Consider the following 21,858-nt stretch of genomic DNA (forward strand, 5'->3'; position numbering starts at 1 on the left):
AAGGCATGCCATGCAGGGCCACCCAAGACCAATGGGTCATGGTGGAGAGTTCTGACAAAATGTGGTCCACTGGAGAAGGGAATGGCAAACGACCTCAGTATTCTTGCCTTGAGAACCTTGTGAACAGTATGAAAAGGCAAAAAGATAGGACACTGACGGATGAACTCCCCAGGTGGGTAGGTGCCCAATATGCTACTGAAGAACTATGGATGGAGGGTTGTAATGCTGTACAGGAGGTGGTGACCAAAACCATCCCCCAAAAAAAGGGATTCAACAAGGCAAAATGGTTCTCTGAGGAGGTCTTACAAACAGCTGAGAAAAGAAAACTGAAAGGCAAAGGAGAAAAGGAAAGATATACCCATCTGAATGCAGAGTTCCAAAGAATAGCAAGGAGAGATAAGAAAGCCTTCTTAAGTGAACAACACAAAGAAATACAGGAAAACAACAGAATGGAAAAAACTAGAGATCTCTTCAAGAAAATTAGAGATACCAAGGGAACATTTCATGCAAAGATGGACAAAATAAAGGACAGAAACGGTATGGGTCTAACAGAACCAGAAGATATCAAAAAGAGGTGGCAAGAATATACAGAATTGTACAAAAAAGGCCTCAATAACCCAGATAATCATGATGGTGTGGTCACAGACCTAGAGCCAGACATCCTCAAGTATGAAATCAAGTAGGCCTTAGGAAGCATTACTACAAACAAAGCTAGTGGAGGTGATGGAATTACAGCTGAGCTATTTCAAGTCTGCTGTTGAAGTGCAGCACTCAAAGGTGGCCACAGGACTGGAAGAGGTCAGTTTTCATTCCAATTCCACCATGTCAAAGCATGTTCAAACTACCACACAATTGTGCTCATTTCACATATCTGGAAGGTAATGTTCAAAATCCTTCAAGCTAGGCTTCAAAGTATGTGAACCAAGAACTTCCAGATGTACAAGCTGGATTTGGAAAAGGCAGAGGAATCAGAGATCAAATTGCCAACGGAATTCCAGAAAAACATCTACATTTGCTTCACTGACTATGAAGCTAAAGCCTTGGACTGTGTGGATCACAACAAACTGTGGAAAGTTCTTTAAGAGACGGGAATACCAGACCACCTTACATGCCTCCTGAGAAACCTGTATGCAGGTCAAGAAGCAACAATTAGAACCAGACATAGAACAACAGACTGGTTCAAAACTGAGAAAGTAGTATATCAAGGCTGTATACTGTCACCCTGCTTATTTAACTTATATGTAGAGTACATCATGGGAAATGCTGGGCTGGATGAAGATCAAGCTGGAATCAGGACTGCTGGAAGACGTATCAATAACTTCAGATAAGCAGATGATACCTTATGGCAGAAAGTGAGGAGGCAGTAAAGATCCTCTTGATGAAGGTGAAAGAGGAGAGTGAAAAAGTTGGCTTAAAACTCAACATTCAAAAAACTAAGATCATGGCATCTGGTCTCAACACTTTATGGCAAATAGAAAGGGAAATAATAGGAAACAGTGACAAACTATTTTCTTGGGCTCCAAAATCACTGCAGACGGTGACTTCAGCCATGAAATAAAAGATGCTTGCTCCTTGGAAGAAAAGCTATGAGCAACTTAGGCAGCATATTAAAAAGCACAGACATCACTTTGCCCACAAAGGTCCATCTAGTCAAAGCTTTGGTTTATCCAGTAGTCATGTACGGATATGAGAGATGGACCATAAAGGAGGCTGAGTGCCAAACAATTGATGCTTTTGAACTGTGGTGTTGGAGAAGACTCTTAAGAGTCCCTTGGACAGCAAGGAAATCAACCCTGAATACTCCTTGGAAGAACTGATGCTGAAGCTGAAGCTCTAATACTCTGGGCACCTTACACGAAGAACCGACCCACTAGAAAAGACCCTGATGCTAGGAAAGATTAAGGGCAAGAGAAGATGGGGACAACAAGGGTTGAGATAGTTGGATTCCATCACTGACTCAATGGACATGAGTTTGAGCAATCTCCAGGAGATAGTGAAGGACAGGGAAGCCTGGTGTGCTATAGTCCATGGGGTCACAAAGAGTAAGACACAACTGAGCAAATGAATAACAATAACAAGGTATACATTATATATGAGCTGAAGTAATGAATCACTTAATACTAGTACATAATAACAAGAATACTGGAAAATGAACATAAGTCTTCTCAAAAAGATGCATTTATGTTAGGATTATTTGTCACCTCTCTGCACTTGAGACATAATAATATTCATTTCATTTCTAAGTTTAATTTAGAAGGTATTCTTTTGAGAAATGCTTCTATCTTCAAAATCCATTTTTTAGACTTTCATTTGAATCTAACATAACAGGGAGCTAACATTCTGTGAAAACAGAGCAATGAAAACAGGGCCTTAATACCAGTTTTCCTATTTCATTAAATAGCATGTGAAACAAATCTCCAATTTATAGTGGGATAAATAAACAATGTACAATGATTAACAGAAAATTATGCCCAGTGAGTATTAATAAATGTCACTTACTGAATAATTTCTTCAAAGTTGTAAATACTTCCATCTGACATTATATGTAGATTTATCCGCCAAAATCAAACATTTTCTTATACAATTCTAAAAACCAAGAAATAAAACAAACTCCAAGTACCAGGGAAAGTATCAGCTTATTTCTTTTCATTCTCTCCTTTTGCGATTGTTAAGAATGACTAGGCATCTATATGTTTATTTTCAATCCCCTTCTTTGCATATTTCTCTCTCACTGAAAAAACAAAAAACTCTCATATTTGACTGCTGTATCTGGTCATTTACTGAAAAGGGATGATATATCCAAATCTGAAAAAGATATCAAGCTACCCATAGTAAGACTTTCTAATGAGTCTCCAAATGCTCTCATTTTTAAAAAAATTTATTATTTTTAAAAATTTATTTTTTATTGAAGGATAATTGCTTTACAGAATTTTGTTTTTTTCTGTCAAACCTCAGCGTGAATCAGCCATAGATATACAAATATCTCCTCCCTTTGAAATTCCTTTCCATTCCCCTCCCCATCCCACCCCTCTAGGTTGATACAGAGCCCTTGTTTGAGTTTCCTGTGCCATACAGCAAATTTCTGTTGGCTATCTTCTTTACATATGGTAATGTAAGTTTCCATGTTACTCTTCCCATACATCTCCCCCTCTCCTCCCCTCTCACAATGTCTGTAAGTCTGTTCTCTATGTCTGTTTCTCCATTGCTGCCCTGTAAATAAATTCTTCAGTATCATTTTTCTAGATTTTGTATGCATGCATTAGAATGTGGCATTTATCTTTCTGACTTACTTTACTCTGTATAATAGACTCTAGGTTCATCCACCTCATTAGAACTGATTCAAATGCATTCCTTTTTATGGCTGAGTAATATTCCATTGTGTATATGTACCACAACTTCTTTATCCATTCATCTGTCTATGGATATCTAGGTTGCTTCCATGTTCTAGCTATTGTAAATAGTGCTGCACTGAACAATGGGATACATGCATCTTTTTCTATTTTGGTTTCCTCCTAGGTATATGCCTACAAGTGGGATTGCTGGGTCATACGGTGGTTTTACTTCCAGTTTTTAAAGGAATTTCCACATTGCCTTCCATAGTGGCTGTATCAATTTACATTCCCACAAACAGTGCAAGAGGGTTCCCTTTTCTCCATACTCTCTCCAGAATTTATTGTTTGTAGACTTTTGATCACAGCCATTCCGACTGGTGTGAGGTAACATCTCATTGCAGTTTTGACTTCCATTTCTCTAATAATGAGTAATATTAAGCATCTTTTCATGTGTTTGTTAGCCATCTGTATGTCTTCTTTGGAGCAATGTCTGTTTAGGTCTTTTTCCCACTTTTGGATTCAGTTGTTTTTTTTCTGACATTGAGTTGTGTGAGCTGCTTGTGTATTTTGGAAATTAATCCTTTGTCAGTTGTTTCATTTGCTATTATTTTTTTCCCATTGTGAGGGTTGTCTTTTCACCTTGTTTGTAGTTTCCTTTGCTGTGAAAAAGCTTTTCAGTTTAATCAGGTCCCACTTGTTTACTTTTGTTTTTATTTCCATTACTCTAGGAGCTGGGTCATAGAGCATCTTGCTTTATGTCCTCGAGTGTTCTGCCTATGTTTTCCTCTAAGAGTTTTATAGTTTCTGGTCTTACATTTAGGTCTTTAATCCATTTTGAGTTTATCTTTGTGTATGGTGTTAGGAAGTGTTCTAATTTCATTCTTTTACATGTAGCTGTCCAGTTTTCCCAGCACCATTTATTGAAGCAGCTGTCTTTGCACCATTGTATATTCTTGCCTTCTTGGTCAAAAATAAGGTACCCATAGGTGCATGGGTTTTATTTCTGGTTGTTCCATTGGTCTATACTTCTGTTTTTGTGCCAGTACCATACTGTCTTGATGACTGTAGCTCTGTAGTATAATCTGAAATTGGGACGGTTGATTCCTCCAGCTCCATTCTTCCGTCTCAAGACTGCTTTGGTTATTCAGGGTCTTTTGTGTTTCCATATGAATTGTGAAATTTTTGTTCTAGTTCTGTGAAAAATGCCATTGGTGATTTGATAGGGATTGCACTGAATCTGTAGATTGCATTTGGTAGTATAGTCATTTTCACAATATTGATTATTCCTACCCAGGAATATGGAATATCTTTCCATCTGTTTATGTCATCTTTCTTTCATCAGTGTCTTATAATTTTCTGTGTACCATTCTTTTGTCTACTTAGGTACGTTTATCCCTAGATATTTAATTCTTTTTGTTGCAATGGTGAATAGGACTGATTCCCTAAGTTCTCTGATTTTTCATTGTTAGTATATAGAAATGCAAGTGATTTCTGTGTATTGATTCTGTATCCTGAAACTTTGCTAAATTCACTGATTTTCGGATACTATCTTTAGTGTTTTCTATGTTCAGCATCACGTCATCTGCAAACAGTGAGAGCTTTTCTTCTTTTCCAATCTGGATTCCGTTTACTTCTTTTTCTTCTTTGATTGCTATAGCTAGGACTTCCACAACTATATTGAATAATAGTGGTGAAAGTGGACATCCCTGTCTTGTTCCTGATCTTAGGGGGAATGCTTTCAGTTTTTCACCATTGAGAACAATGTTTGCTCTAGGCTTATCATATATGGCCTTTACTATGTTGAGGTAGGTTCCTTATATGCCCATTTTTTGAAGAGTTTTAATCAAAATGGGTGCTGAATTTTGTCAAAGGCTTTTCCTGCATCTATTGAGATTATCATGTGACTTTTAATCTTTCAATTTGTTAATATGGTGCATCATATTGACTGACTTGCATATATTGAAGAATCCTTGCATCCCTAGAATAAACCCTACTTGATCATGGTGTGTAAGCTTTTTGATGTGTTGCTGAATTCTGTTTGCTAAAATTTTGTTGAGGATTTCTGCATCTATGTTCATCAGTGATATTGGCCTATAGTTTTCTTTTTCGTGTGTGCTCTCAGTTTTTTAAGAGGAATAACAATTGGAATATTTCTGGCACATAATAATGTGTTAGCTTATTGCCAGCTCTCAAGAGCTTTAAGCCCTGTTATTAATGTTAAAACTAAAATCTAGAAAATTTTTCATTATATTTCTTTGAATTGCTATTAAGCTGCCTGCTGGCCAAGAATTATTATTTTTAAAATGAATAATAGTAAGTTAATTTCTTCTAATGCTAATCAGTGCCAATGAAGGTGGTTATTTGCTACTATAAATTTAATAAAAGAATAATCTAAGATAAAAGCAGGATGAGTATTTCAGTTGAAATTAGTTTCTCAAACATATTTTATCTGTGAGTTATATATAGAGGATACAAAACAGAAAATTCAACTTATAAGGTCTATTCTTTGGACTTATATCCTGATTGACCTACTGTAAACCTAAGGGGAGAGGGAGTGATAATAAGAGAGGAAAGAAAGAAATCTGAGTCATTTCTGTTACATTTCCTGGCAAAGAATAAAAAACTTGTTCCAGAGGAAAGCAGACTTTCTGGGAGAGTAAATCCAATCATACTTGTGTAGAACTGTTGGGAGAAAATTGACATGTCAGAGTTATGGCTGATATATATTGATCAGTTGTGAAAAACAGAAATGAATGTAAGAGAGGCAAGAAAAAACATTTTATCCAAGAAAACCACAGGTCTGAGGGTTACTTGTATCCTGTTGAATAAGAGTCAGTAACTGAAGAAGTAAAAAGTCAGTCATTTCAAGGCTTGGAAAAGGACGAAATAAAAAGCTATTTGACAGAAGGATCATATTACAAAGGCAGTGAAAAGTTTCAAATGTATTCAGTTATTTACTGAGGATAGAAAGCAACAGGTGGAAGCTGACTGGCAATCTCAGCTTGATTTTGGAGTCACTGGGACACACACGTCTGTTTCTCTCCATGCACAGATTAGGAAGAAGATCCAACCAGTCAAACCAAGGGTGACAGATTTTTGAGGGAAATTAGAGCAAAGTAGAATTCTCATGAAATTAAGCTTAATAAAAACCATCATGTATAGAATTAGTATTTTCATTGAAAATTTTCTTACAATTAAAAATGTGACTGGTTCATACAATGGTAAGAAATCTTAAGTTAGCACAGTCAACACAGTATCATTGTACTTTAAAAAAGAAAGGTAATGCCAAAGAATGTTCAAACTACCACACAATTGCACTCATCTCACGTGCGAGCAAAGCAATGCTCAAAATTCTCCAAGCCAGGGTTCAACAATACATGAACCATGAACTTCCAGATGTTCAAGCTAGATTTAGAAAAAGCACAGGAACCAGAGATCAAATTGCCAACATTCGCTGGCTCATCGAAAAAGCAAGAGAGTTCCAGAAAGACATCTACTTCTGCTTTATTGACTATGCCAAAGCCTTTGACTGTGTGGAGCACAACAAACTGTGGAAAATTCTTAAGTGATGGGAATATCAAACCACCTTACCTACCTCCTGCGAAATCTGTATGCAGATCAAGAAGCAACAGTTAGAACCAGACACGGAAGAACAGACTGGTTCCAAATCGGTAAAGGAGTAGGTCAAGGCTGTATATTGTTACCCTGCTTATTTAACTTATATGCAGAGTACATCATGCGAAATGCCAGGCTGCATGAAGCATAAGGTGGAATATCAAGACTGCCAGGAGAATTATCAATAACCTCAGATATGCAGATGATACCACTCTTATGGCAGAAAGTGAAGAACTAAAGAGCCTCTTGATGAAAGTGAAAGAGGAGAGTAAAAAAGTTGGCTTAAAACTCAACAGTCAGAAAACTAAGATCATGGCATCTGGTCCCATCACTTCATGGGAAATAGATGGGGAAACAGTGGAAACAGTGAGAGACTTTACTTTCTTGGGCTCCAAAATCACTGCAGATGTTGACTGCAGCCATGAAATTAAAAGATGCTTGCTCCTTGGAAGAAAAGCTATGACCAACCTAGATAGCATATTAAAAAGCAGAGACATTGCCAACAAAGGTCCATCCAATCAAAGCTATGGTTTTTCCAGTAGTCATCTATGGATGTAAGAGTTGGACTATAAAAAAAAGCTGAGCACCGAAGAATTGATGCTTTTGAATTGTGGTGTTAGAGAAGACTCTTGAGAGTCCCATGGACTGCAAGAAGATCCAACCAGTCAATCCTAAAGGAAATCAATTCTGAACATTCATTGAAAGGACTGATGCTGAAGCAAAATTACAATCCTTTGGCCACCTGATGCAAAGAACGGACTCATTGGAAAAGACCCTGATGCTGGGAAAGATTGAAGGTGGAAGAAGGGGACGACAGAGGATGAGATGGTTGGATGGCATCACCAACTTGATGGACATGAGTCTGACTGCATACACTCTGGGAGTTGGGGACAGACAGGGAAGCCTGGCATCCTGCAGTCCACGGGGTTGCAAATAGTCAGATACGACTGAGCAACTGAACTGAACTTTAAAAATAACCTTTACCAGATTTCAATAAAGTTAGGATACTAAAAATAGAATAGTCAGGAAGAAGGAAAACTGAGAGTGATGATGATTTTAAAAACTTGATTTCAAATATTGGTCCCCCTTCTCTGAGCTACATACAGCTCCTTCAGCTAAAGTTGTTGTGAAGATTATCATATTCACATCTAAAGCATATATTTGATAAATTTCATCTTCTGTTTCCTTGCATTACCAACCCACTAGATCCTTTTACAAAATCTTACTAAAGAAGCCAAAGGAGACAAACAGCTAGAAAATATAAGGAATCCAAAATAGTTCTCCTTCTATTTTCCTTTATTAATTAGGAAGCATCAAACAGATTTTCAAGAGGATGATCAGTAATCACACTGGAGTTTCCTAAAGAAATGAAAAGGTTGGATTCATTTCTTCTGCTGTGCAGTGTAGGATAGCCTCAGAAATGAAGCCTCCTTTGACATAAGGATCCAATTTCAAAATAATTTCCCTTTTCTCAATGTTCTGAGAGCAGGCAAGAGGAAAGTCAATGAAATAGATTACTTTCTTGTGTGGGGTGTGCAGATACGGAAACACAGCAACCAACGTAGTATAAATGTCTTCAACATCCATTCTTGAAACAAATTCTCAACAGAACATGGAGTAAAAGGGAACATCCTAAACATGATACAAAGGTTACATACCAAAAGCCTAGAGTTAACATTATATTGAATAATGAAAAATGAATACTTTCCTCTACAATCAGTAACAAAACAAGGATGTCTATTCTCACCATTGTTATTCAATTGTGTACTAGAGGCCAATGCAATAGGGCAAGAAAAAGAAATAACACTGGAAACAAACAAATACAACAGTCATTATTTGCATTTGATATGATTATGCAGATAATACCAAAAAATATACAAAAAAGTACTCATAGGTAAGCTTAGTAAGGCCACTGGTCACTAGATACAAAGTCAATATGCAAAAATAAATTGTATTTCTATATTTTAGCAATGAACAATTAGAAAGTAAAATATAAAACAGTAAAATATGTAATATCATCATTAAATACTTAGAAATGAACCTTATAAAACATATGCCAGATTTACATGCCAAAAACATTGATGAAATAAATCAAAGAAAATTTAAATAAATTGGAGCTATACCGTGTTAATGGATTGGACTCAATATCATTAAGATGTCAACTCTCCCCCCAATTTATCTATATAGTAAACACAATCCTAATAAAATCCCAGCATGAATATTTTGGGGAGAAACTGACAAGGTGATTTTTTAATTTATATGGAAAGGCAAGTAGAATAGCCAAATGTTAGAAAGAAGAACAAACTTGAAGGCCTCACACAACTGATATCCAGATTTATTATAAAGATACAGTCTAGGAGCAAGGACAGATATATAGATCAATGGAATAGAATAGAAAGTCTAGAAATAAATCCACATATACAAGGTCAATTGGTTTTTGATTAAGGCACAAAGGCAATTCAATGGATACCTTCATTCAAAAGAAAGAACCTCAATCTTTATCTCACCTAGTATTAAATAACTCCCAATGGATCAGTGGTTGCCAGGGGTTGGAGAGTGAAAAGAGAGGTTGACTACAAAGAGCTATAGGGGACTTTTGAGGGACGTGGTAATATTGCTCTATGTCTTGATTGTAAAGGAGGCTGTCAAAACTTGCAGAAGTGAATTTACTGTTTGTAAATTATGTATTAAAAAATATAAGTGCATATATATAACTATTTTTTAAAAAAGGAAAAAAAGGCATATTTTAGCCTCTGGGGACTATCTAGGAAGAAAGAAAAAAATCTAATTGGTAATATGCAGGCAATAATATGCATTCAGTCACAATCTGTTTATGAACAGAATATACCTGAAAGAGGGAAAAAAAACTGAAGTGCACCGAAATGCAAAGCCTTAGGTATCTACATAAATAAAGGTTCCCACATCTGCATTTGAATTCAGCTTGGAAAGATGTTAGAAATCACAGGACCTGATTTTCTTTTCCTAAATGCGAACAAGGAAGCACTGGATGACTAATAACATTTTCAATCCAGAAACATACTGAACATCTTCATCTGTATATCCAGCAGACATCTCTAAGTCCAACAATGAATTCTCTGTCTTACTCTCAGGTATGTTCTTTATTTATTGCTTTCTATCTCAGTAAACGGTACCACCATCCATTTGGTTGTTCAAATAAGAAATTTGGGTACTATCTTTGACTCTTCTGTCTTACCTCCCTCACCAACCAATTTAATTATCACCAAGTCCTACTAATTCTACTTCTCAAATATAGGTTACCTGTTGTAAAGCAGAAAAGAATATAGATTTAAAAGTTGAGCATAACTGAATCTAGAAGGTGAAAGAGCAGTATGAGATGAAGCTAGTGAGGTAGGAGGGACCATATTAATTATTTTGATGTTTGTACTCATCTCAAACACATCTCACATATGGCTCTTTTCTCCATCCCAACTTCCACCATTCTAGTACAAGTTACTATTTCTTTCAACAAAATAATTCCAATATTCTTGGGTCTCCCTACATCCACCTATTCTTTCAATTCATTTTCTGTACTGCAATTCTTTTAAAAGCACTATTCTTAAAAAAAAAAAAACTATTTTAATCATATCACATCATTCCTTCTTTAAAGCCCTTCAATGTCTTGTTTCTTTAGCACAAACATAAAAATAATTAGTATGGTCCTTGTTTACTTACTAATTTCACATAATACCATTCTTTCACCCTCTGGATCCAGTCATACTCAATGTCTAGTTCCTGCAGAGGTGCTTTGTTTATTCTATATACTGTTCCCTCTGCTTGGAATATTGCTCCTCCTGCCTATCCTTGTGCTTAAACTTTTATCTTCTCTTTTTGCTTCGGGGGCAGCTAACTAACATTTTGAAGAAATCTTCCATGACATCTCATGTCTAGATCAGCTCTGCTCATTATCTACTTTTACAGCACAGTTCATCTGTAAGTACTTGTGGTATAATAAAAAATATCATTCAGTCTTTGTCCCTGGTTCCTATCACATAGTTCCTAAAACCCTCAGACTCTCCTGAGTGATAGAATGCCTTCTGAATGCTAATGAGATGACTGGTACTTGGGGACCCCTAGTTTCAGGATGGCAGCTGGTTATCAGAAAGATCAAGCCATGACCAGAGAGTTAGAACTTTCAGTTCTTCCCTCCCCATCCTTCCCCAATCCCCATATAGGAGGGGAGAGGGGCTAGATATTGAGTCTAAGCACTAATGGCCAGTGATTTAATCAATCATGGTTAGTTAATGAAACTTCCAATAAAAACCCCTAAATGTTGAGGTTCAAGGAGTTTCCGGGTTGGTGAGCACACCGATAACTGGGAAGGTGGTGTGCCAAGCTACGGCATGGAAGCTCTGGGCACCCTTTTCTCCCCTTACCTTGCCCTATGCATCTCTTTCATATGGCTATTCCTGACTATCCTTTATAATAAACAGGTAAACATAAAGCATGTTCCCAAGTTCTGTGAGTTGTCCTACTGAATTATTAAACCTGGGGGAGTGGGTCATAGGGACCCCTAAATTTGTCAAGTCAGATAGAACAGGATGTAATCTGGTACCCTATTTGTAACTGGTATCTGAAGTAAGGACAGTCTCTTGGGAATGGACCCTTAAATATATAAAGTCTGACACTAATCCCTGGTGGTCAGTGTGAGAACTGAATGGCACTACTGGGCATACAGTTGGAACCCAGAGAACTGACAGAGTTGGTGTCAGAACTGAATATGGAAAAAACACCATGTAATTGGTGTCAGAGAGAACTGGAGAACACTTACTGGAAATCTGTTTATAATTTCGTTGTCATACAAATTCCTTAAGACAAATGTCTTGTTCTAGCATTTAACATAGTGCCTGGCACATGGTTATGTATTTACTGGATGAATATGGATACTAGTGGCTATCACTGGAGTGTAGAAACTCTGAACTGTTATCTGGGAGAAGCTAGGTCAGAGTTTTTTTCCCTGGGTTATCTTCTGACTTAATATTGAAAGCTTAATTGATTTAGCATAAGTTAGATGATTTAAACATAATTTTAAAACATCTTTGATTCCTCCTCATTTCTCCAATCTGAAATGTTGGGTCACCTCAGAAGTCAATCCTTCTATCTTCGATAATCTTTATAATCTTTCTTTTCTCTACACTCCATCTCCAATGCATGCTTCCTTCTAACCTTCCACATCTAAATAAATCGCAACTACAGACTTCCAGTTTCTCAAGCCAAAAACAGAGAAAAAAAAGCAATGGGTCCAACATTTCACTAAGCGATGTTAACATCAACTATAGGATAGGGCAGCATGGAGGACGGTGCAGGAAACAGAAGACTAAGTAAATTTGCTGAGGCCTGAAAAGACGTGAAAAAAAATGAGGCCAGGTCTAAAAGACACTGTTAAGAAAAGACTATCTGCATGAGTTAGTGATAGTCAGTCGTGTCCTACTCTTGGCAACCCCACGGACTGTATCCCGCCAGGCTCCTCCGTCCATGGAATTCTCCAGGCAAGAATACTGGAGTGGGTTGCCATTTCCTTCTCCACCTTGACATGAAAACAAGTTTTACCTGTGATGGGGTTATCCTTCCCTTCGTAACTTCAGATGAATTTTCACTCAGCTTTCCTGCTTTGTTACTTGAGCTGCATTTGTAGCACGTCCATCTTGTTTGCCCTTCAATTTCTATGGTGCACTCTTTGCTTTGCAGACAGAATGAGTGATATAAATGGCCACAGCTGCAAAATGAAGGTAACCAACTGACACTCTTTATTATCATAAAATCATAAACCTAAATTGTATTAGACAGTATTCAAAAGTGATAATTATTTCCAGTAAGCTGAAATGCACTGGTGGGTATATAGGTTAAGAAATAAGAAAAGAGATCTACTTGTTGCTCCCCTCTCTTTTTTAAAATCCAGACTCACGTATTTGTACACTTCAGTTGTGAGTACAATAGCATCACAGTTCTCTGACTACAAACCACCCAGGGGTGAGTTGAACTTCTGCTCACTTCTCAAACTATGAAACATTTTTAGACAGTTTGAACAACATCAACTGGGGAAAATATTAATTATATGTCATTTGATAATAACATGAGTGGTATTTCTCATCAAATTCAAGAGTCATGATTTGATTTATAAGCATTCACAAAAATGTTACTACTATACAGTAAATTCTAACATTATTACTATGAAGAAATTCCCTGTTAATTACATTACGCTACCAAATAAACCTTCCAGAAATAAGTGTTGAGCACAATTCTAAGTCAGCTTCACTGATTCCTTCTCATTTCTCCAACCTGAAACGTTGGACCATCTCAGAAGTCAGTCCTTTTCTCTCCTCAATAGTCTTTAAAATCTTCCTTTTCTCTATCCTCCCCCATACATATAACATGCCTCAAACCAAATTCTTGACTTCCACCAAACCCCTCAATGCACACTCTCATCCAACCTCCCACATCTAAATAAATAGTAACTAGAGCCTTCCAGTTTCTCAGGCCAAAAACTATTCTTTCTTTCATACCTCATATACAATCTATAAACAGATCTTGTCAGCTATACCTTCAGAATATATACAGAATCCCACCGCTTACTTCATTACAATCATCTTGGGCCATCTCTCACTTGGATTAGCATAAATGGTCATTCCACTTTCACGCTTGATCTTCTGCAGTCCATTCTCACCACAGCAGTCAAAGTGGTCCTCAATACATAGATTATATTGTGTCATCCTATCCTCAAAACCATCCAATGGCTTTTCATCTCAGAGTAAGAGTTTAACTCTTCATAATGATTTACTTCCTACATGATTTGGCTGCTGAAGTCATCTCTCATCATCATCCCTTCACTCTGCTCAGGCAATGCTAGCCTGCTCACTCACTACCAGAGAAATATGCCAAGCACCTGCCTCACGGTTTCTGCACTTGCTGATCCTCTGCCTGGAGCACTCTACCCTGATATTGCATGGAAACTTCCCTTAAGTCTCTGCTCAAATGTCACTTAAGTTTCCCTAACAACTTTTCACAAATTACTAGTTCCCAAGGTTATCTCTCCTCTATACCATATTTACTCATGGTAATTATATTTTTATTAATTCATTTTTAACTACCTGTCCATAATCATCTTAATAGTGGTGTTCTCCCTGACCACTCTTCATAAAATATCTTCCCCCCCAGACTCTCTACATTTCACTTAATATGCTTTATTTTTTTTTAAACCCTGTTAGTTACTATCTGGCATTTTACTTGTCTATCTCTTTCACTAGAGTGTAAACTCTGAGAGCAAAACCTTTGTTTTGTTCATGTGGTACCCTATCCCTTCTAACAGTACCGACATATAGTGTACTTGATAAACAGTTGTTGAATGAATGGGCTCTTTGTGTGATAAGAAATAATTTCCCTTCTAATCACCAAATCTACCAATCTTTATCTGTAAAAACAGAAGCTAACACTTATACAATGCTTACTGTATGTCAGTATGGTTTTAAGTGTCTTATGTAAATTATCTCATTTAATCTTCACAAAAACTCTAGAAGGTAGGTACCATTATTATCCCTCTTTACAAATAAAGAAACTAAGATGTAAAGAGATGAAATGACTTGTCAAAGTCTAATAGCTAGGAGAAGGAAACGGCAACCCACTCCAGTACTCTTGCCTGGAAAATCCCATGAATGGAGGAGCCTGGCAGGCTACAGTCCATGGGGTTGCAAAGAGTCAGACATGATTGAGCAACTTCACTGGAATAGCTAGGAAGTGGCACAGTAAAGGTTTGAACTCAAGGTTTAAAGCCTGGCTCTAGAGTCCATCTTACATTGCCTCTATCTATATATTCTGGATGAGCGGTCTCCTCCTGAGATCAAACCTCCTACTTTTGCACTAGACTTCTTCTCTCTTTGCATTGTGGCTTTAAATATCATTTACATGCTGATGAGTTCTAAATTTATATTTCCAGGACATATCTCTGACTAGAATAACTGTCTACCTGACATTCCTACTTAAATGTTTAAAAGACATCTCAAACCTAACATCTCCAAGACAAAACTCTTGATTTCCCCCGGTTCTCATGCCTGTTCCTTCTTATTTTAAATGAGGACGGTACCACATTCATTCAGTAGCTTGGGTTGAAGATGTTTTTCCCTGTCACTTCACATCTGATACATCAGCAAGTTAGCTCTTCTCTTAAAATATATTCCTAACCTTCACTCCTACCACTCTCATTCTGTGCAAATGTCACTTCTTAGACATGTTTTTCCTCATTATGGTATCTTAAAATAGCATTCTCACCCTGAACACTTTTTCCCATCCCCTTACCCTGTGTGTTATTTCTCTCCATATCTCTTATTACCTGTACTTACTTATGACCTGACCACTCTAATACTCTTTCCCCCTGACCCCTATGCAGAATATAAGATCTATGAGAACAGGAACTCTGCCTTGGTTTGTTCGCTGCCAGAATGGCTGACTGGGGCTGTGTGTCACACGTGCTCCTGCCTGGCAATGCATGTACACACACATGTACTACGTTTCCTTCCCTCTCTTACCTAAAGACAATAATTTCATCAGCCATTTCCTGGCGTCTCTTGTACTGCTGCAAACAAATAGAGCAGTAATCCTGCTTGGGATTCAGTCCTCTGGTAACTGAAGCTCTCAGGTTACACAATGACCAATGGAGGTCTTGGTTTAGAAGGCTAGTTGTCGTTTCCAGCAGGGTCTGTGAACGACCAAAATAAAAAGAAATCAACAAAAAGTTGTTTATAAAGGGAAAGAGATGGAGGGGATGAGTGGAGAACTGCCCTTGTTTCATTTTCAACTACAGCTGAATTGGAATATACTACAAAGGCATAAAATCGATCAAATAAACATCAAAGCACCTCAGACTTGAGTGGTTAACTTCAATGTACAAGTACTGATAAGTACTACATCAAGAGTCTCAAAATAATTATTAAAAGGTTGTCACTAGTTACTATGGAGAAATGAGTGCTCTGCCATTCTTGTGGCTTAATTCAGTCCTGATGGCTTTCAGATGACTGGATTAACCCAAATCTACTTATTTATTACACTTATATACCAAGCTCTCTTTGAATTGCTTAAAGTTCTAACAAATTGTTTAAAAAAATACTCTGATTTTTAAAATAGAAACTGCATCCATGGCAATATTCCACACTAACCTTTCACTGGAAAAGCTAATGGTCATTACTCATTTTTCATCTCCCTTGGGCAAGAGATCACATTTTCCGATCAGCACTTAAAAGCCATTGGAATCTACTCAAGACTGTGACATCTGTCATTAAGTCACATAGAGATATTTCACAGTATCACATTATGTCATTTAAGGTTCCCTGTGTTTATAAAGTATTGTCTTCTTACTACATCTTATTCTCAACATTCAGATATATCATTTTGATGTGCAGTTGGATTCTTTTCTGTCAGTCCCAAAGGGGAAGATATACTGTTCATCCTCCTTGCTACACAGTCTTGTCCTTAAACTTTATCTATAATGCAGAGCTTTTCGTTCTAATGGTCTATTTTAATTCTTTCCATTCAACTCCATCTTTTCTTCTTCTTCCAAAGTTTGTAAAAACCTTCTGTTTTGCACTCAGTTTCCTTTTGCCATCATGGACTCTGTGCCTGAAGGGAATCAGCTTCCTTGTGCTATGCTTACTTAACAAAACTACAATTCTTACAACACCCTAAGAAAAGCTCTGTCATTGTATCTACATGTCTAAATGGCAATTTTCCTTGGTGGCTTCATGAGTCACTTTGAAGTACATGAAGAAAAATTACACCAAGCTGGCTCTTACTGAGAATTAATGCCACAGGCAGTTTCGGGTTAAGGGAAGAAACATCCACTGGATCATGGAAAAAGCAAGAGAGTTCCAAAAAAAAAAAAAAATCTATTTCTGCTTTATTGACTATGCCAAAGCCTTTGACTGTGTGGATCACAATAAACTCTGGAAAATTCTGAGAGAGATGGGAATACCAGACCACCTGACTTGCCTCTTGAGAAATCTGTATGCAGGTCAGGAAGCAACAGTTAGAACTGGACATGGAACAACAGACTGGTTCCAAATAGGAAAAGGAGTACGTCAAGGCTGCATATTGCCACCCTGCTTATTTAACTTATATGCAGAGTACATCATGAGAAACTCTGGACTGGAAGAAACACAAGCTGGAATCAAGATTGCTGGGAGTAATATCAGTAACCTCAGATCTGCAGATGACACCACCCTTATGGCAGAAAGTGAAGAGGAACTAAAAAGCCTCTTGATGAAAGTGAAGGAGAAGAGTGAAAAAGTTGGCTTAAAGCTCAACATTCAGAAAACGAAGATCATGGCATCCGGTCCCATCACTTCATGGGAAATAGATGGGGAAACCGTGGAAACAGTGTCAGACTTTATTTTTGGGGGCTCCAAAATCACTGCAGATGGTGATTGCAGCCATGAAATTAAAAGACGCTTACTCCTTGGAAGGAAAGTTATGACCAACCTAGATATCATATTCAAAAGCAGAGACATTACTTTGCTAACAAAGGTCTGTCTAGTCAAGGCTATGGTTTTTCCAGTGGTCATGTATGGATGTGAGAGTTGGACTGTGAAGAAAGCTGAGCACTGAAGAATTGATGCTTTTGAACTGTGGTGTTGGAGAAGACTCTTGAGAGTCCCTTGGACTACAAGGAGACCCAACCAGTCCATTCTAAAGGAGATCAGTCCTGGGTGTTCATTGGAAGGACTGATGCTAAAGCTGAAACTCCAATACGTTGGCCACCTCATGTGAAGAGTTGACTCACTGGAAAAGACTCTAATGCTGGGAGGGATTGGGGGTAGGAGGAGAAGGGGACGACAGAGGATGAGATGGCTAGATGGCATCACCAACTCGATGGACATGAGTTTGAGTGAACTCTGGGAGTTGGTGATAGACAGGGAGGCCTGGCATGCTGCGACTCATGGGGCCGCAAAGAGTTGGACGTGACTGAGGAACTGAACTGAACTGAACAACTATTTCTGGTTAGTGGTGATTAACTGTTTCAGAATGTTTAAAAGAACACTAATTTTATTCTGCAATTTTTCTATACTCATGTTGACCCTTCCTTTTTTGAATTATACCTTTATATTCCATTATTTTCCAAGAAAGTTTCTTATATTTTTCATTTGGAAAACAATATATATGTCCCACCACCCATGAATCAAAAGAATAAAATAAATTCAAAAGCTGCAATTACACATTTCAGAATAAATGTGTATATGTATACAAAATATAAATTAATTAAGGTCAAGAGAAATTTTAAAATTAGAAAGCCATACACTTCAATCTTTCAAACTTGCACTAAACAGAAGGTAATTTCTAAAGAAAAAGTATAGGTGCAAAGAGAAAAAAAAAGCTTCTTTTTACCTTAGAATGGGCGCAGAAATAGAAAGTAGCTTACCTGTTCATAGTTAAAGGTATCCAACATTCCCAGAATAAGGCCCTGGATTTCTCCAAGTTTTCCTTTTCCATAAACTGGGTCCTAATTAGAAAAAAGTTGCTAAAGATTATAATTCTATTCCTGTTATTTTAAATGTATTTTAAAATATAAGTTATCTGAAAAAGCCAAATACTTTTAAGTATTTGTCAACAGTCACAAAATACTTATCCTTCCATGAGCCTTTCTACTGGAAATACACACTGGTCTCAGGTCATCAAAGCATTTGGAAAAGTAAATAAAATTTAAATGATCCAAGTCTCTTGCTTAACAACCATAAATTTCACTCTTGGTTTTGTTTCTGTAGCAGGCTTCCTTTCCTTCTTATTAAACATCACCTATCCTTTTTTGGGGCTTCCCTGGTAGCTCACATGGTAAAGAATCTGTTTGCAATGCAGGAGACACAGTTTCGATTTCTGGTCAGGAAGATCCCCTGGAGAAGGAAATGGCAACCCACTCCAGTATTCTTGTCAGGAAAATCCCATGAACAGAGGAGCCTGGCAGGCTATAGTCCATGAGGTCACAAAGAGTCGGACATGACTGAGCAACTAATACACATACATCCTTTTTTGAGCTCTTATTTACCTGCTACATTAAAACCAAAGTACTCAAGAACACTCAGAATCTATTCAACTTCTCCTGTGACCCACATCTGGCCACCGTCTGGTCCAAACCAAGTCATGCCAGTTTAGGAGATCAGTTTCTGAATCTAAGCAGCTTGCAGTTTTTCAGTTTTAAATCAAATCACTATTGATAAACAACAGATACCTAGACAATGTTCCTTCCACTGCTTTTCATATGAGCTATGCCAAATAACTTGTTTATCATACACAATTTGAACAACACTGTTGTGCACAAAAATAGAAGTGAACTGAAATCTAACCACTCCAATAGAAACACTTTTGATTTTTTGAGGTATATTCTTCCAGTCTTATTTCTGGGGAAGGAGAAAGAAGGATGTATTTTGGGGGGCATTTCACATAATACGTTTACTTTTTTTACTTAATAAAGTATGTTGTGAGCAGTTTCCCATATCATCAAATAATGGGAACAGTTACAGGGTATGAAACATGTGAAGACGGTATGTGTTATTCAACCATTCTCTGTGGTTGGAGATTTAGGTTTCTCTCCCCACAGTCCACCCTGAGGTCCCATCCCTATTATCAAATGCTGGTGGCTGTAAATTCTGATCTCAGTCTCTGAGTCTTTCTTAGGAGGAGATTTCAAGAAAGGAAAATGACACACAAACTGATAAACTAAATAATAAACTAATATTTGCTAGATAAGAGTAGCAAATAACTAAACGATAAACTAATGTTTGCTGGGAAGTATGGGGAACACATCTGGTTACTTGTTAAGGAGTAGGGGTTATTAAAATCTTGGTACAGTGAGTTCAGATGTTAAGAGAAAAAAAAAAAGACTGTGGACCAAGGAAAACTTAGGAAAAAGATACAGAAATGTGAGAAGAAACTGTGTTTTCATGCGTATGTACAACATAATCTCAGGATTTGTTTTTTTTTTTCTCTTCTATGCTCTGGCGATGGTTCCTGAAGACAGGATAGATGCAGTTTCTAACTCAGATCAGTTTTCAGTACTTTCAGCTGGTCAAGAGCAGCACCAGATTATCTGCCATAGGTTCCTGGTCCTGATGCTGAGGTACTGCTGAAGAAACCGTGTACTAATTAACAAGTTTACTTGACTAATTAACAAGTTTACTTTGTGTACTAATTAACAGGTTTACTTTGGACTTGAAAAGATCACTTAAACTTACTGGGGAAATCTGTCTCACTAAGTGAGACATTCGTGTAGTAATTAACAAGTTTACTTTGAGCTTGAACAAATCACTTAAACTTAACTGGGGAAATCTGTCTCACTAAGTTAAAGATACCTGTCCAACATGTGCAGAGCATCTGCAAAAGACAAAACAACAGACATCTCAGACTAGCTCTTTACTAGAACACAACTCAGGCCATGTACGCATGAGACAATCTTTTAATTTTCCTTGCATAAAAACGGATCCATGTTAAGACTTCTAAACTTATATCCAATTACACTTATGGTCACGCTCTCAGTAAATATATTTACTTCTTTAGGTATCAATGGACACTATAATACTTTATTACAAAAACACTGTAATAGCTACTCTAACATGTCCACACATACACATTACAAGTATGTACTGTGTATGTGTGGAGAGAAAAGCACACTTTCCAGCACAGAAAAGCTCTGTCATTCACCTATGACAAGGGTGGTTTGGAGAATAAAGAGGTCTTGAAAAGGTTAAATGCTGGAAAAAGAAGAAACCTTTATAGGTCACGTCTATATTTATATCAGTACATTTCACTCTAATATGCATAATTTAAAAGCAAAATCATGAAAATAACCTCATGCTGGGACAACATATAAATTATAGAATGCAAAAGAGAGCTCAAGGCTTCTGGCACAGCATGCACACAATCTACTAGCTTTTCAAATTATTTTCCAAATATGTCAGCTAGATTCTTCAGCAATAAATAACTGCTGAAGCTTCTCTTTAACTTGTCCATGATCTACAAAAGAAAAGCACATTTAGGTACTTCACACAAACTTGTCTTTTAAAAAGCATGTTATAAAAAAAATGTGATGACCACTTTTTCCCAGCATTTTCTTTCTTTTAAATTGAAGTAATAGTTGGCTTACAATATTGGGTTAGTTTCAGGTGTACAGCATAGTGATTCAGTCATTTTTTCTGATTATATTCTATTATAGGTTATATGATATTGAATATAATTTCCCATGTCATACAATAAATGAATGTTGTTTATCCCTTTTATACATAGGAGTTTGCATCTGTTAAACCCATATTCCTAATTTGTTCCTCTCCCCTTCTCCTCCTTTTGGTAACCATAAACTTGTTTTTTTATATCTGTGAGTCTGTTTCTGATTTGTATGTAGATTCACTGGTATTATTTTTAGAGTCCCATATATAAGTGATTGGAGAAGGAAATGGCAACCCACTCCAGTACTCTTGCCTGGAGAATCCCATGGAGGGAGGAGCCTAGTAGGCTACAGTCCATGGGGTCGCAAAGAGTGGGACACGACTGAGCAACTTCACTTTCACTTTCCAGTATTCTTGCCTGGAAAATTCCATGGCAGGGGAGCCTGGTGGTGCTACAGTGCATGGGGTCTCAAAGAGTTGGACACAACTGAGCAACTAACACTTTCACTTTTCATACAGGGAGGCCTGGTGTGCTGCAGTCCATGGGGCTGCAAAGAGCTGGACATGACTTAGTGACTGAACAATACCAATAATACAGTATTTATTTCTGACTCACTTCCCTAAGTATAATATTCTCTAGGCCCATCTATGTTCTTGCAAATAGGAATACCTCTGTTGCTTTCTGATACTTATTCTACCATACATAAGGGAAGCTGCTGTATAGCAGAGGGGGCTCAGCTTGGTACTCCGTGATGATC

The 21,858-nt window shown here is 37.3% G+C and overlaps 1 protein-coding gene across 7 annotated transcripts in view; it reads right to left on the bottom strand.

The window, feature by feature from the left end:
* Window positions 1-21,858, bottom strand: part of VPS8 (VPS8 subunit of CORVET complex) — a 395,845-nt gene that overhangs the window by 60,817 nt on the left and 313,170 nt on the right. For all 7 annotated transcript variants that reach the window (XM_069558731.1, XM_069558750.1, XM_069558751.1 and 4 more), the window contains 3 exons: window positions 18,367-18,447; window positions 15,485-15,654; window positions 12,516-12,681 (listed from right to left, as the gene is read on the bottom strand). In XM_069558731.1, the coding sequence (XP_069414832.1) occupies window positions 12,516-12,681; window positions 15,485-15,654; window positions 18,367-18,447 (417 nt within the window). The remainder of the gene's footprint in view (window positions 1-12,515; window positions 12,682-15,484; window positions 15,655-18,366; window positions 18,448-21,858) is intronic.

This window comes from Ovis canadensis, chromosome 1 (genome assembly GCF_042477335.2).
Source record: "Ovis canadensis isolate MfBH-ARS-UI-01 breed Bighorn chromosome 1, ARS-UI_OviCan_v2, whole genome shotgun sequence".
Classification (NCBI taxonomy): domain Eukaryota; kingdom Metazoa; phylum Chordata; class Mammalia; order Artiodactyla; family Bovidae; genus Ovis; species Ovis canadensis.